This window comes from Aristolochia californica, unplaced genomic scaffold (assembly GCF_029961685.1).
Source record: "Aristolochia californica isolate CCGP_79_NKW_82.1479 unplaced genomic scaffold, dmAriCali1.0.hap1 SCAF_6, whole genome shotgun sequence".
NCBI classification, from domain to species: domain Eukaryota; kingdom Viridiplantae; phylum Streptophyta; class Magnoliopsida; order Piperales; family Aristolochiaceae; genus Aristolochia; species Aristolochia californica.
Genome location: NW_027182257.1, coordinates 38192576 through 38203911, shown reverse-complemented (window position 1 = coordinate 38203911; position 11336 = coordinate 38192576). Strand labels below are relative to the sequence as shown.

Below are 11336 nucleotides of genomic sequence, written 5' to 3'. Positions count from 1 at the left end.
GGAGATTCAAATACCCTTTGCTATCACATTTTTGCATTCAATAATTCAAGAAATGAAAATGGCAATTAAGCAATTATGCTAGATATCCCAACAACTCAAGGAGTTCATTACCATCACAATTTTGCATTCAATAATTATTGAATGTGTTTTGTGGAACAAATTCATAAGCTGCACACATCTGATTTTTTTTTTTAAATTGTGTTTTATTTATACTTCCAAACATTCTACACTAACAACATCCAAACACCAAGTGGGAAGACTCTTATGCTTTGTCAAATTTTTGGATTAAACTCGATTCCATCCCAAAATGACTAACTAATTAAAAACCTTATTGCTCAATCTTATAACTTGTTTAATTTTCTTCATATTTTTATATATGAGACTTAATCTCATTCAATACTTCACTTCACATCCAGGCTTACATAAAAGACCGAGGACAGAGATACCAACACTCTAATATGACAAATAAACTCCTTTATTGAACCCACAACACACTCCTACTTTATGTAACCCACAATATAAATAACCTGAGCTCAAACTAGGCCTTAACCCATACATACAACCTGCTAAGCACTTAAAGAGGTCCATTGTTTAACCTTATAACCCATTTAACTTTTCTTTTCATTTATTAAAAGGTGTAAACTAAGTTCTTCTGATAAAATTACTCATTATCAGCAATCACTATTCTTCAACTGTCAAACACGTCCAGAGTCATGTTAAGTCCTAAGAAAAATTCAAAGAACTGTAGAATACAAAGATTGTCACTAGACAGGATTTTATAAATGATGTATAATTCAGTGGAGCAGCAGCTGTGAATGGCCAATAGGTGCTTAATCTCCATGGATGGTGTAACGCTCCCATTTCTTATTCTGATCGTATATCTGAAATCAAGAAAGTACAAACTATTCAGAAACCACATGATGAAAATTTGGAGCTATAAAGTTATTATTCACATTCACAGAAAAATCCTCTGTTGAGCCTCCACTTATGCTGTTTTCATCGTAATGCTGAATCTTACATCACAGCCGAGTTTAGTGCTTTTCCAACTTTGGCTGAAGTGGAAGCTCAGTCCATAGAATTTTGGCAGGCGAAACTAGTTTACAAACTTGGTAACAAAAGACAATGTGGCTTTGAAAGCAGAAATGCCTTCAAGAACACTTCAAAGTAGGAAGACGAACAGACCTCCCATCTGGAAGCAGGAAATATGTGTTTGTTCTTCTCATACCAGTGCCTCTCAACCACCTTCCCAGCATGAGACTACAGAAAACACCCACAAAACGTAGTTGGTTTTAACAACATTAGGTGCATTTCCTATGTCTATCCAAAATGTAAAATTAGGAATGTTAAAACGGAAGGATAACATACCTCGTCCTTCTCAACTGTGGCATCCGCAATTGTCCTCACATCTTCATGAACATCAAAATGGAAAAGCTATAGAATAAAAAAATAAAAACAGAAACAAACAGATTATTTTCCTATATCTATCAATGTTATAAAACCCAATCCAGTTGCCGACCTATCATGGTGACTAGCTTAACCAGGTTTGTGTGCCAGTTGACCTGTGATGATGTCACTATCTTATAAAGAAATTTAAAACAATACCAACTGTCAGATTGGGAAAGAGCTTCACCCCTAATTGCCAGGAGGGGGGCAGAGCTCCACCCCTCACCCTATCTTTTACACTGGTTAAAGGACCCTTGGAGTCAGAAGCCCTGCCCCCTCCCCTCTATGTTCTAATGTACTATGGTAATGAGGATAAGATTCCTCCCCCATTATCCTGAGGAAAAAGGGATGAGCGAGGGAGTCCACTGGCCATAACCTCTCCCCCTTTTCTGGTGACAGCAGGGGGAGAGGGTAGGGAAAGGGCATGATCACCCCCCTCCCCTCTTTCTTTTTCTTTTTTCTCTCTTGTGAGGGAGAAATTTCCCCCTCCTAACAATGCAACCTGGCTGATAGGGCCAGGTCAGCCAATGCACCGATTAAACCAATAAACCCAGCCTGGCCAACTGGATTTTGCCCCTCTTCCGGGTCTTAGCATACTCTAACCAGGACAAGGGTCCGGGTCTACTTGAATGTAGTTAAAATGGCCAATCCAGTGTAGGTTTTGTAATACCAATATGTACATATATATTTAAAGGGGAAATAATAAATCCTTACGAGCACAAATTTAAAACAAAGTCCTAGTTTAGCTAGAGAACTATACATCTCATTGTTGTACACATGCCCAGAGAAAGCACATCTATTTCCTGAAAGTAGCTTCCAAAAAAGTGAAACTTCAACAAGCATACTGGAAAACTAAGTTATCTGAATACATAAACTCAAAGAATCAACTACAAGGGTGAGAATTACGATTGGCCTTTGCCTCAATAGTCAAATGGGCAGTTTCTAGTGTGTGGTATTGTGTTCAAGATTCTCTAGGGGAACAGGGTGTTGTAATATGTATGTAATTAACATTCAAAAAAGAAGGGTGAGAATTACTGGTCCACTTTTGCCCCTCGCTTTGTTGATGATCAGCTCATAAAAACTATGTTGCTGGAAACAGAAACCACACAAATGGAAGTTAGGATTATCAGTCAGGAAAAAATGAGGAATTTGTAGAATTAACTAACTCCTGATTTTGTTGTGTTAGAGAACCAACATGAGGAATAATTAAGTCTTCTTTCACATATAGAAGATTCTCTACAGAAGTTGTACGAATCTCTCGAAACTCCGGTGCAAGTTGCTGCTGCACGGCCCTAAGAAATTCTCCTATAGCATCACCTTTACGGACCTGAATATCAAAGCTTGTTCATATGGTAAACAAAAGAAGGTTAAGATAAAAAGCACCAAATGACAAAATTGAAGTCATTTACTGACCTGGATGACTCTCCTATGTCCAGTACCATCCCAGTAGCTGTAAGTAATTTCAAGGGGCTCATCTGAATAAGTAAAGAAAGAATTCAACATATTGCACCACTTATAATTGTCAAACAATATGATACAGGGGTATTTTAGTCATTTGATGCCAAGGATAATTGTAAACCTCTCTTGCACATCTCATCTCATAATCTTTCTGTTTCTTCATAGAATTGGCTGTTATATAAATAGAATAAGTTTGGTCATAAGTTGTAAGAGGGGCAGATTACTTTATTCACCATATTTACTCGTCTGAAACATGTAATGAGACCTCCAACTTCCCTTTCTCCTTGTTACATTTTGAAAACTGAAGTGCTTATAGATAACAGTTTAGACACCCCTCTCTTCTATTTCTAACATAATCAATAGCATTAATTACCATAATGTCATCCAAAGAATTAAAATTCAACAAGAGATTAAAATTCTACGAAAACACTTTCCTACGAACCCAAATAAACAAAAATTAAATCTTGCTAACATCCCCCCTCAAGCTGGAGCTTATAGCTTCAACTTATTACAAAATAAGTCTCACACTATTCCCCATTCTAAGCATAAAAAAGACAAGAATACATGCAACTAGTCTTCACAACCTACAGCTTGTCTTTGCTATATCACTTGTCATCTCATGTGGGTTTGACCCTTGCATTTGTACTTGTAGGATAGGACAAGACATCGAATCAGACAAAACATATAAAACAGAAAAAACAGCAAAAATGGTTCTCACAACCTTGATTGGAGGTAGGACACAAAAAATAGGTAGAAATATATGGTTAGCATAATTGGGTCTGTCAGAGTAAACCATCTAACGACTGTATCACCCACTTTTAAGGGTAGTATACCACCCACTTTTAAGGGCAGTAATAGGAAACCACGCATTTTTAAGGGCAGTTACAGAAAACCACCCACTTTTAATAGCATTTAAGGGCCATAAAAAAATCACCAAAGATGAAATCACTGTATGGTCACCAAAGAGTCTTTTCACAGTTAGAGATGGAATAGGAGATAGGTAGAAGAAAATATTCTTCTAGAAAAATGCATTCTTGTACTATCTACCTTTCTGTCTTTTAATTTTTAGAAACGTGTTTACTAAGGGGTAATTCTATCATTTAACTTAAAGGGGCTTATTTTATTATGTAGATATGGGGGTACTTTAATCTTTTATTGAGAAGATCTATACTTCTGTAAGGGGGTGTGTTTGGCCTTAATCTTAATGAGAAAAAAAAGAGTTAAAATGGGTAGTTATTCTGTAGAGGACCACACCGCTTTTCATCTTCCTCAATTCTTCTTCTTCATAGTATCAGAAATCTGGGAGGATGATGATCTAAATATGCCTTTTGTTTGATTTCCCCTCTTCTTTTGATCTGCAACACAGAATTTTCATGTTCTCTCTGACTCTGGCAACACTCAGGGTTTTACTGTGTTGATTCCATTGCCTTCAGCAATGGTTTAAGTGTCTGACTAGTATTTGAAGCACTATTCTCTATCTGCCTACCCTCTATATAAAGATGCAAGGTTTTTACGAAGGTTAATTCATACCTGCCTTTTTTCTAGTACTTTGACCTATCCATGCTTCAAAAATGAGCTCCTCTATTTCCTGCCTGCCTAGGATGATCATTCAATGTGTTAGAAAGGTTTTGCGCCACCTGTTTCTCTTATTTATTCCTAACAAAGTGATGTTGGTTGGTTAGTATCAGTCTTACTTAACGGCTACGACGGAAACAAAAGCGACAGCAAACGAGGGGGAAGAAATCGAGCAGCGGCCACAGAATCGGCGGCGACGGAAAGGCAGCTGTCGACGGCTACAGCAGCGGTCGGAGGGGCTCGGCGGTGACAAGGGGAGGAAAAAATTTTCCCCCGTTGCTCCAATCGGCGCTCCGGTCCTGACTCCCCTGAATCCTGCGCCGACTCATTAAATTAACGAGCTTTCGAGCCGAACCTTGATTCGGTCGAGCTCGGCTCGTTAATTTAAACGAGCCGATCCCGGATTTCGAACTCGGCTCGAGATTCGGGTATACCGAATCAAACCAAGCCGAGCTCGAGCCGGCTCGGTTCGAAGCCACCCCTAAGGTAGTAGATACTTTGGGTCACACAGAGAAGTACGAAACAAACAGTGACAACTAGATTTAATGTTGAAGCAAAGTACAAAGTTAAGACTTTTGAAGGCCTTGGAAAATTAGTTTTCAAGTTGGTCAACCAAATATATATATGAGATTATCATCTTTATGTTCATGCATCCCTATTTAAGTGCAATTTGACTTTGATGTGCTTCTTTGCTCATGGAACAATGGATTGCTTGGTTATCACATCCCATTACCATAGGATCCTCCAATGCAAAACCAAACTCCACAATCTAAGATTTAATGTTGAAGCAAAGTACAAAGCTAAGACTCACATTGCTTGTGAATTGATGAGGATTAAATCTCAGATTGTGGAGTTTGGTTTCGCATTGGAGGATCCTATGGTAATGGGATGTGATAACCAAGCAATCCATTGCTCCATGAGCAAAGAAGCACATCAAAGTCAAATTGCACTTAAATAGGGATGCATGAACATAAAGATGATAATCTCATATATACATTTGGTTGACCAACTTGGAAACTAATTTTCCAAGGCCTTCAAAAAGAAAGAATTCAGCATCTTTTCTAGCAAGTTGGGCTCTTTGATACATATGGCCAGCTTGAAGTAAGGTGTTGAAAATATAGTTCAGGGCTATTTTAGTCATTTGCCTCGAACAATCTAATGGTAAACTCTCTCTCACATGTCTCATCTCATAGTCTTTTTTCTTCTCCGTATAGGCGGCTGTCATGTACTTACTGTAAGTTAGTTTATAAGTTGGAAGTGAGAGAGGTAGATTAGTACAACACTTAACTGAAACTTACAAGGAGAGAGGGTTACTCTTTCCCTAATCTACAGCAGCTTTGTCTGCTCCTACTCTCTTCTTTCTCTAATTTCCCTTCTCCAACACTTTAATCATCAAACTTCAACAACAAGAAACACTGCTTGAAGCACCAATAACTTATATAATGTATAGTGGCCTACAAATGTTGTAGCAGCCAAGACCAGAAAAGCTTAGGAAAGACAACTTTTGCCTGCAATCAGATGGCAAGAAGTTGTAAAACAAATACAACTTTTGGAGTTAGAGATGTAGATAGAGTAGTCTACAAACGATGAGCCCACCGAACACACATTTACTCCACATAATCTCACCATGCATAAATAGGTTACTAACATTTGCAAACCATAGTCAACAGAAATTCTGAAATGCATAATAATTTAATTTTTATTACGAAAAGACATGCATATGTATGCGAGAAGTACTTTGTATTTGTTCCTGCTCCCGAAGCCATTGCTTCCGCAGCCGTTCTCGTTCAGCTTGTTCCTCTGCTTCTCGCTCACTGAAAGATTATCCTCAGCGTTCCTAAGATCGCATATTAAAGACCAAGGAAAGGAACAAGGAAAAAACAAAAACAAAAAATGTCCACCAATCTGAACTGCAAAATTGTGCATCCCTAAAAACCAATTGACAAAATTCTCGTGACACATCAGTCTTGCAGAAGTGAACACATATCTTAAGCCTTTCTCTACTAGATTTTATTTCTCTTTTTCGGAAATCATATTTTTTTCTTAACTTAAACTCTTAAGCATATTTTTTTTAAAATCCTTCAGCTCATGCCTTCCATTCTTAAAGACATCTCCTTAAATTGAAAAAAAAAAAAAAACTCTTTTAATATTCATCATCTTAAGAAAAATATCCATGACTTGTAGATACCTTATTTTTCATACAAGTAATAGTCATTTCCAATATTTTCAAAAACACAACCATAAGTTTTCATTGATCACATTAACAACTTTTTTAATAAACAGCAGATTTTTATAAGACAGAATCTGTTGGTGATTGGGATCAAAGATTGGTATTTGCTTTCAATAAAAAAATAACCAACTGAATTTTAGGTTGGTAAATTTCAAGCATGCTTTTAGTGAAAAATACTGAATACTGGCTCAGATAAATGAGCGAGAAAATGCATTACCTGTCAGGTAAAAAACTTGTCTCAACAGTGGGATCCTTGCCAAATTTTCCACAACCAAGTCTCTTTGTTTCTTGGTTACCTGTATAAACAGAAAAAATAATATAATGTACAACAACAGGAATGATCAAATTTCCCAAGCTCTTCAAAATCTATTTTGAGCATCAAAAATAATTTCTCACCTAAAGAATTAGCTTATAAATATACTTTTCATGAATCATATATGCAACAACGTTGCATTATCACATTCAAACTCGTCTATATATGTTGCTTCTTGGTTTTTCAAAAGAATAACCTTGACTATTGAGGGAATTGAAAAGAGAAAGGACCTCAGCTTCATGCAACAAGAGATAACATTAAGAATGTGGAAGCTTAAGAAACAGCAAACAAATAGATTAAAGTAGAAATTAGCCATCAACAACAATGCATTGGCAGTTGATTTTACCCTAGATTGGCTAGTCTCAAAATGCTTCAAGAGAATCAGTTTGTTTGTCATGATGGAAATATTATGGGATCAAAATAAATAATCAAAAAGGAAATTTCATTTTCTCTGTCTTTAAGGCTTGCCAGAGTCATAATTTAACAGCAACCAATATAAAATTGAAAATAAGAAAAAAAAATTAGGACAAATGTCAGCACAAAAACTAGTTTAAGACAATAGAGTGGTTCAAAAATACTCACTCTTTTCTGCAACTTCCTCATCACTTCCATTTTCAACATCATCTGTAAATGACAATTTTGAATTTCCTTTTATCCTGCGTTTTTTTCGCTTTTGCAGTTGAAGTTCTTCTTCTCTACCATATAAATCAATTGACCAAAAAAGTCAACAATAAAGGCTCTAACATTTCATGAAATAAATAAGTCATCTGCTATCCAACTCACTCTTGCTGCAGCTTCTGAAGCTTTTCCTTCTCTTCTTCTTCAATTTTGTTTCTTATGTTGACCCTCTAGATTACAAAGCCCAAATGACAGCTTTAAAATATGCTCATCTACAATAGCAATGAAAATAAAATATATTTTATTAATAAAAGAAATCCTATAAACAGAGCCTTACCTTTTCAACATATTGCTCTCTAGTAACTAAACCAACTGTTTCCTTTTTGAAGGCTGTCTCAAGAATCTAAAAATAAGGACCAAGAGAATAAAAAATCAACAAAATTACCAGACAGTGTTCATTCATTCAAAAAAAAAAAAAAAAAAAAACAGGCAATGAAGTAAAAGCAGTTTAATTTTTTTCCATTTTTCAACGGCATTTTATGAAACTACAGCACCATATAAACCCATATTTAACAGGGTTAGTTGAAACTTATGGTTGCAATATGTACACAGGTAAATGATGTAAAATCTAGCATCCGTATTGAACCTATGCTATATTTTTCAATCAAATAAATTTTTTGAAGTGGATACAGTTTTAATTTTGTGGGATTCATGTTTGCCTTCATAAAGCAACTAAGTGGTTGATCATATCAGGCAAAGACTACTCATTTACCAGCAGTCAGTAGATCAACTTCCATCAGTGAATAGTGTAAATAACTTGGGAATGCAAGGCAAAGACCAATGTAAAGTAGTAAGCAATCATATCAAGAACCAAAAAGAGAGGAACATTCTCATTGCATTTACATATTTTCATTGAGAAAACTGCCATCTTTTCTAGTGAACCACAACAAGATGCTCAGCTATCTCACCCTAAGATAAAAGTTAGGTCATGAAATTTTCATTGTGCCTTAATGTCCCAAAACATGCCAATAGGTAAATCACTTTCAATTGATGCAATTTTCCCATTGGTCTCACTTTTAACAACAAAAATGAGCCAAAAGACAGCCAATGTGATTTCCAATACAAGCTGATTTCACATTGGTGGGTCAGTGCACAAAATTAATTAACCATGGAAAGCTAAAAGATCTCTCTTCAAAGACGGGTGGACCTTTCTGCATTAGAAATAAAATTGAAAGTATAGTGCCACTTAATCCTTGGGATATAATCTAACATTGTAATTGACAAATGCAGCATGCCACATCACTTACCTAAAGAAAGTTAAATCAGACCATCCAACAGAGAATTCACTTTATCTAATTTTAGGCTTGAATGTCAGAGAATTCACTAGTCAACGCATTGCATTTTCACACATTAAAACATTCTTTTACCACTGGCTAAGAGAGGCAAATCTCTACAGAGCATTTCTCACAATGGAGGAGAAAAGTCTTATCCAAACAACAAATAGAAAAAGCTACAACCACTTGATACCAAGAATTTTCTTCTCAAGACAGATATTATATCAATTACGTGTTGATGCCTTACTTATCTAAAAAGTTGAGTTTTACTTCTCTCTCTAATCCTTTTGTACCGTTTACCATACCTCATTGTTCACGTGAAAAAATGGAATAATATAAAATTCCTTAGTAGTTATCCAACTCTCTCGGTTCTACAAAAGGAAATAAAAATATGAGAAACAAGTTACCATTCTAAAAAATGTTAATCACCTCAGAGGTTCCAGAGCCAAATTGGAGGAGCCCAGTTTGACCGCCAGCAGAGGCAGATTTGTTTTTGAGTTCCTGGATTTTCCTGCGTTCCACCTCTCTCTGCTTCTCTAGCCTCCTTATACGAACAGCATCCTGGGCAGTCCCCACGTACCCATCACCCATTCCCGCCATCTGAAAGTAGCATGAATAGATTTCACATGTTAGTTGCATATTACCTTACAAAGGAAATAGAAATAACGAAAGTGAAGTTTTCCAGACGTTTTGTGGTCGCCGGAGAAGTTCGCAGAAGCAATTAATCTAAAATTCCAAAACCAAGGACCTTCCTTCACAATCGAGTGAAGATAACAGTGAAAAACACCGAATATGACAGAAGCTTGGAATCAGATAAGGGTGCTTTCAAATTTGTAATGGACTAGAGTAAGGAATTCTTGTGTACAGCTCGAAGTTAGTATTCGGTGGGGAGAAATCGAGAAGTTGAACCTATGAAGGGATTCAAAAGGCGAGGCGGTTATGCACCTGGGGAACCCTACATATCGCATTTCTGCCCAGACCAGGTCGATCTTTAATCCGGATCCGGATTGATCCGAGCTGCTCTAGGGGTGCAAGTTTATCCGAATTCGGATCCGATCCGGATCTTTAATGCGTGGGGTTTTAGTTGGATATTCGAACTCAGAATAAAAAAATAAGAATATTAGGCCCCGTTATGATTTAGTAGGCTCAGGACAAGAGCGTCAACTGAGTTGTCGGCCTCTTCTCCTAGATGCTATTAGTCGGAAGTGTGCCGAGTCGTGGGCCTCCGTTCGAGATGAAGTGGACACCATGATCTCGGCTGTTAATAATAGCTCCGGTTAACGTTGGAGAGTTGATCTTTGGTTTAACTTGTAATATCACTTATAGGGCGGCCTTCCGATCGAAGCAGGACGAGTTAATCACCATCTTGAAGGAATTCTCGAAGCTCATGGGTGCCTTCAATATCGCAGACTTCATCCCGTCGTGGTTGAGATAGGGGTCTGGCATCAGGTCGATTTTACAAGGAACCCGACCCGACCCAAAAAATGCAGGTTTAGGTTTGTAATTCCACCCTACGAGTCGGGGGCATGGTGGAAAAAGAAACTTGTTGGGTTTCAGGTGGGAGATAGTTCTCCCAAACCTGACCCACATATGAACAAAGATATACAACTGGGTTTGGATGGGTTGGATTTTATGGGGATGGGGCAAGGGATGGGTTGGGTTGAATTCAGGTTTATGGGGACCGGGGATGAGTCGGGTTTAATTCAGGTTTATAGGGACCGGGGATGATTCGGGTTACGAGGATGGTGATTGGGTTGGGTTCGGGTTTGATGAATCAGGTTTTTTTTGAGTTTGGTGTCAGGGATCGGGTTTGAGTTTGATTTTTGGTAAACCCGACCCGTGCCCACCCTAGGCTAAGATGGATTGACCCGCAAGGGTTCGAGAAGCGGCTCACCAGGGCTCGTGGCTCTCTCGATCAATTAAAGGATTTGAGGATACAAATTGGGTTGGATCATTTGATGACAGGAAATCCACTTATGGGTAAGGGAACTTGGTTACATGGAGGAGTAAAAATCAAAATATGGTTGCTAGATCCAGTGCTGAAACAGAATACAGGGTTATGGCCCATGTAGTCAATGAGCTTTTATGAATAAAATCTCTTCTTACTGAATTAGGTTCCACAAAAAGACTCTTATGGAACTCTATTGCAACAACCAGGAAACCATACACATTACTTCAAATCCCGTCTTCCACGAGAGAACAAAACATATTAAGGTAGATTACCATTTCATACGACAAAAATTTCAAATTGGCACTATATCACTCATACATGTTTCACCTCAAGGACAAGCGGTAGATATATTCACAAAGCAAGTCACATCCAAGATACATAATGCTATATGCAACAAGCTAGGCATCTACAGTG

At 37.5% G+C, this 11336-nt stretch overlaps 1 protein-coding gene across 2 annotated transcripts; it reads right to left on the bottom strand.

The window, feature by feature from the left end:
- Positions 1-462: 462 nt before the first annotated feature.
- On the bottom strand, positions 463-9965 carry LOC137934047 (protein XAP5 CIRCADIAN TIMEKEEPER). 2 transcript variants are annotated; one of them, XM_068778244.1, is made up of 13 exons: positions 9917-9965; positions 9401-9571; positions 7975-8040; positions 7803-7867; positions 7602-7714; positions 6924-7002; positions 6214-6290; positions 2857-2918; positions 2639-2770; positions 2479-2532; positions 1366-1431; positions 1183-1257; positions 463-881 (listed from the first exon to the last, which is right to left on the bottom strand). In XM_068778244.1, exons 2-13 carry the CDS (start codon positions 9569-9571, stop codon positions 831-833), a joined length of 1011 nt encoding a protein of 336 aa, XP_068634345.1. In that variant the 5' UTR covers positions 9917-9965; the 3' UTR covers positions 463-830. The 2 variants fall into 2 exon arrangements, with proteins under 2 accessions (XP_068634345.1, XP_068634344.1); XM_068778243.1 differs by lacking the exon at positions 9917-9965 and adding an exon at positions 9659-9906.
- Positions 9966-11336: the final 1371 nt, after the last annotated feature.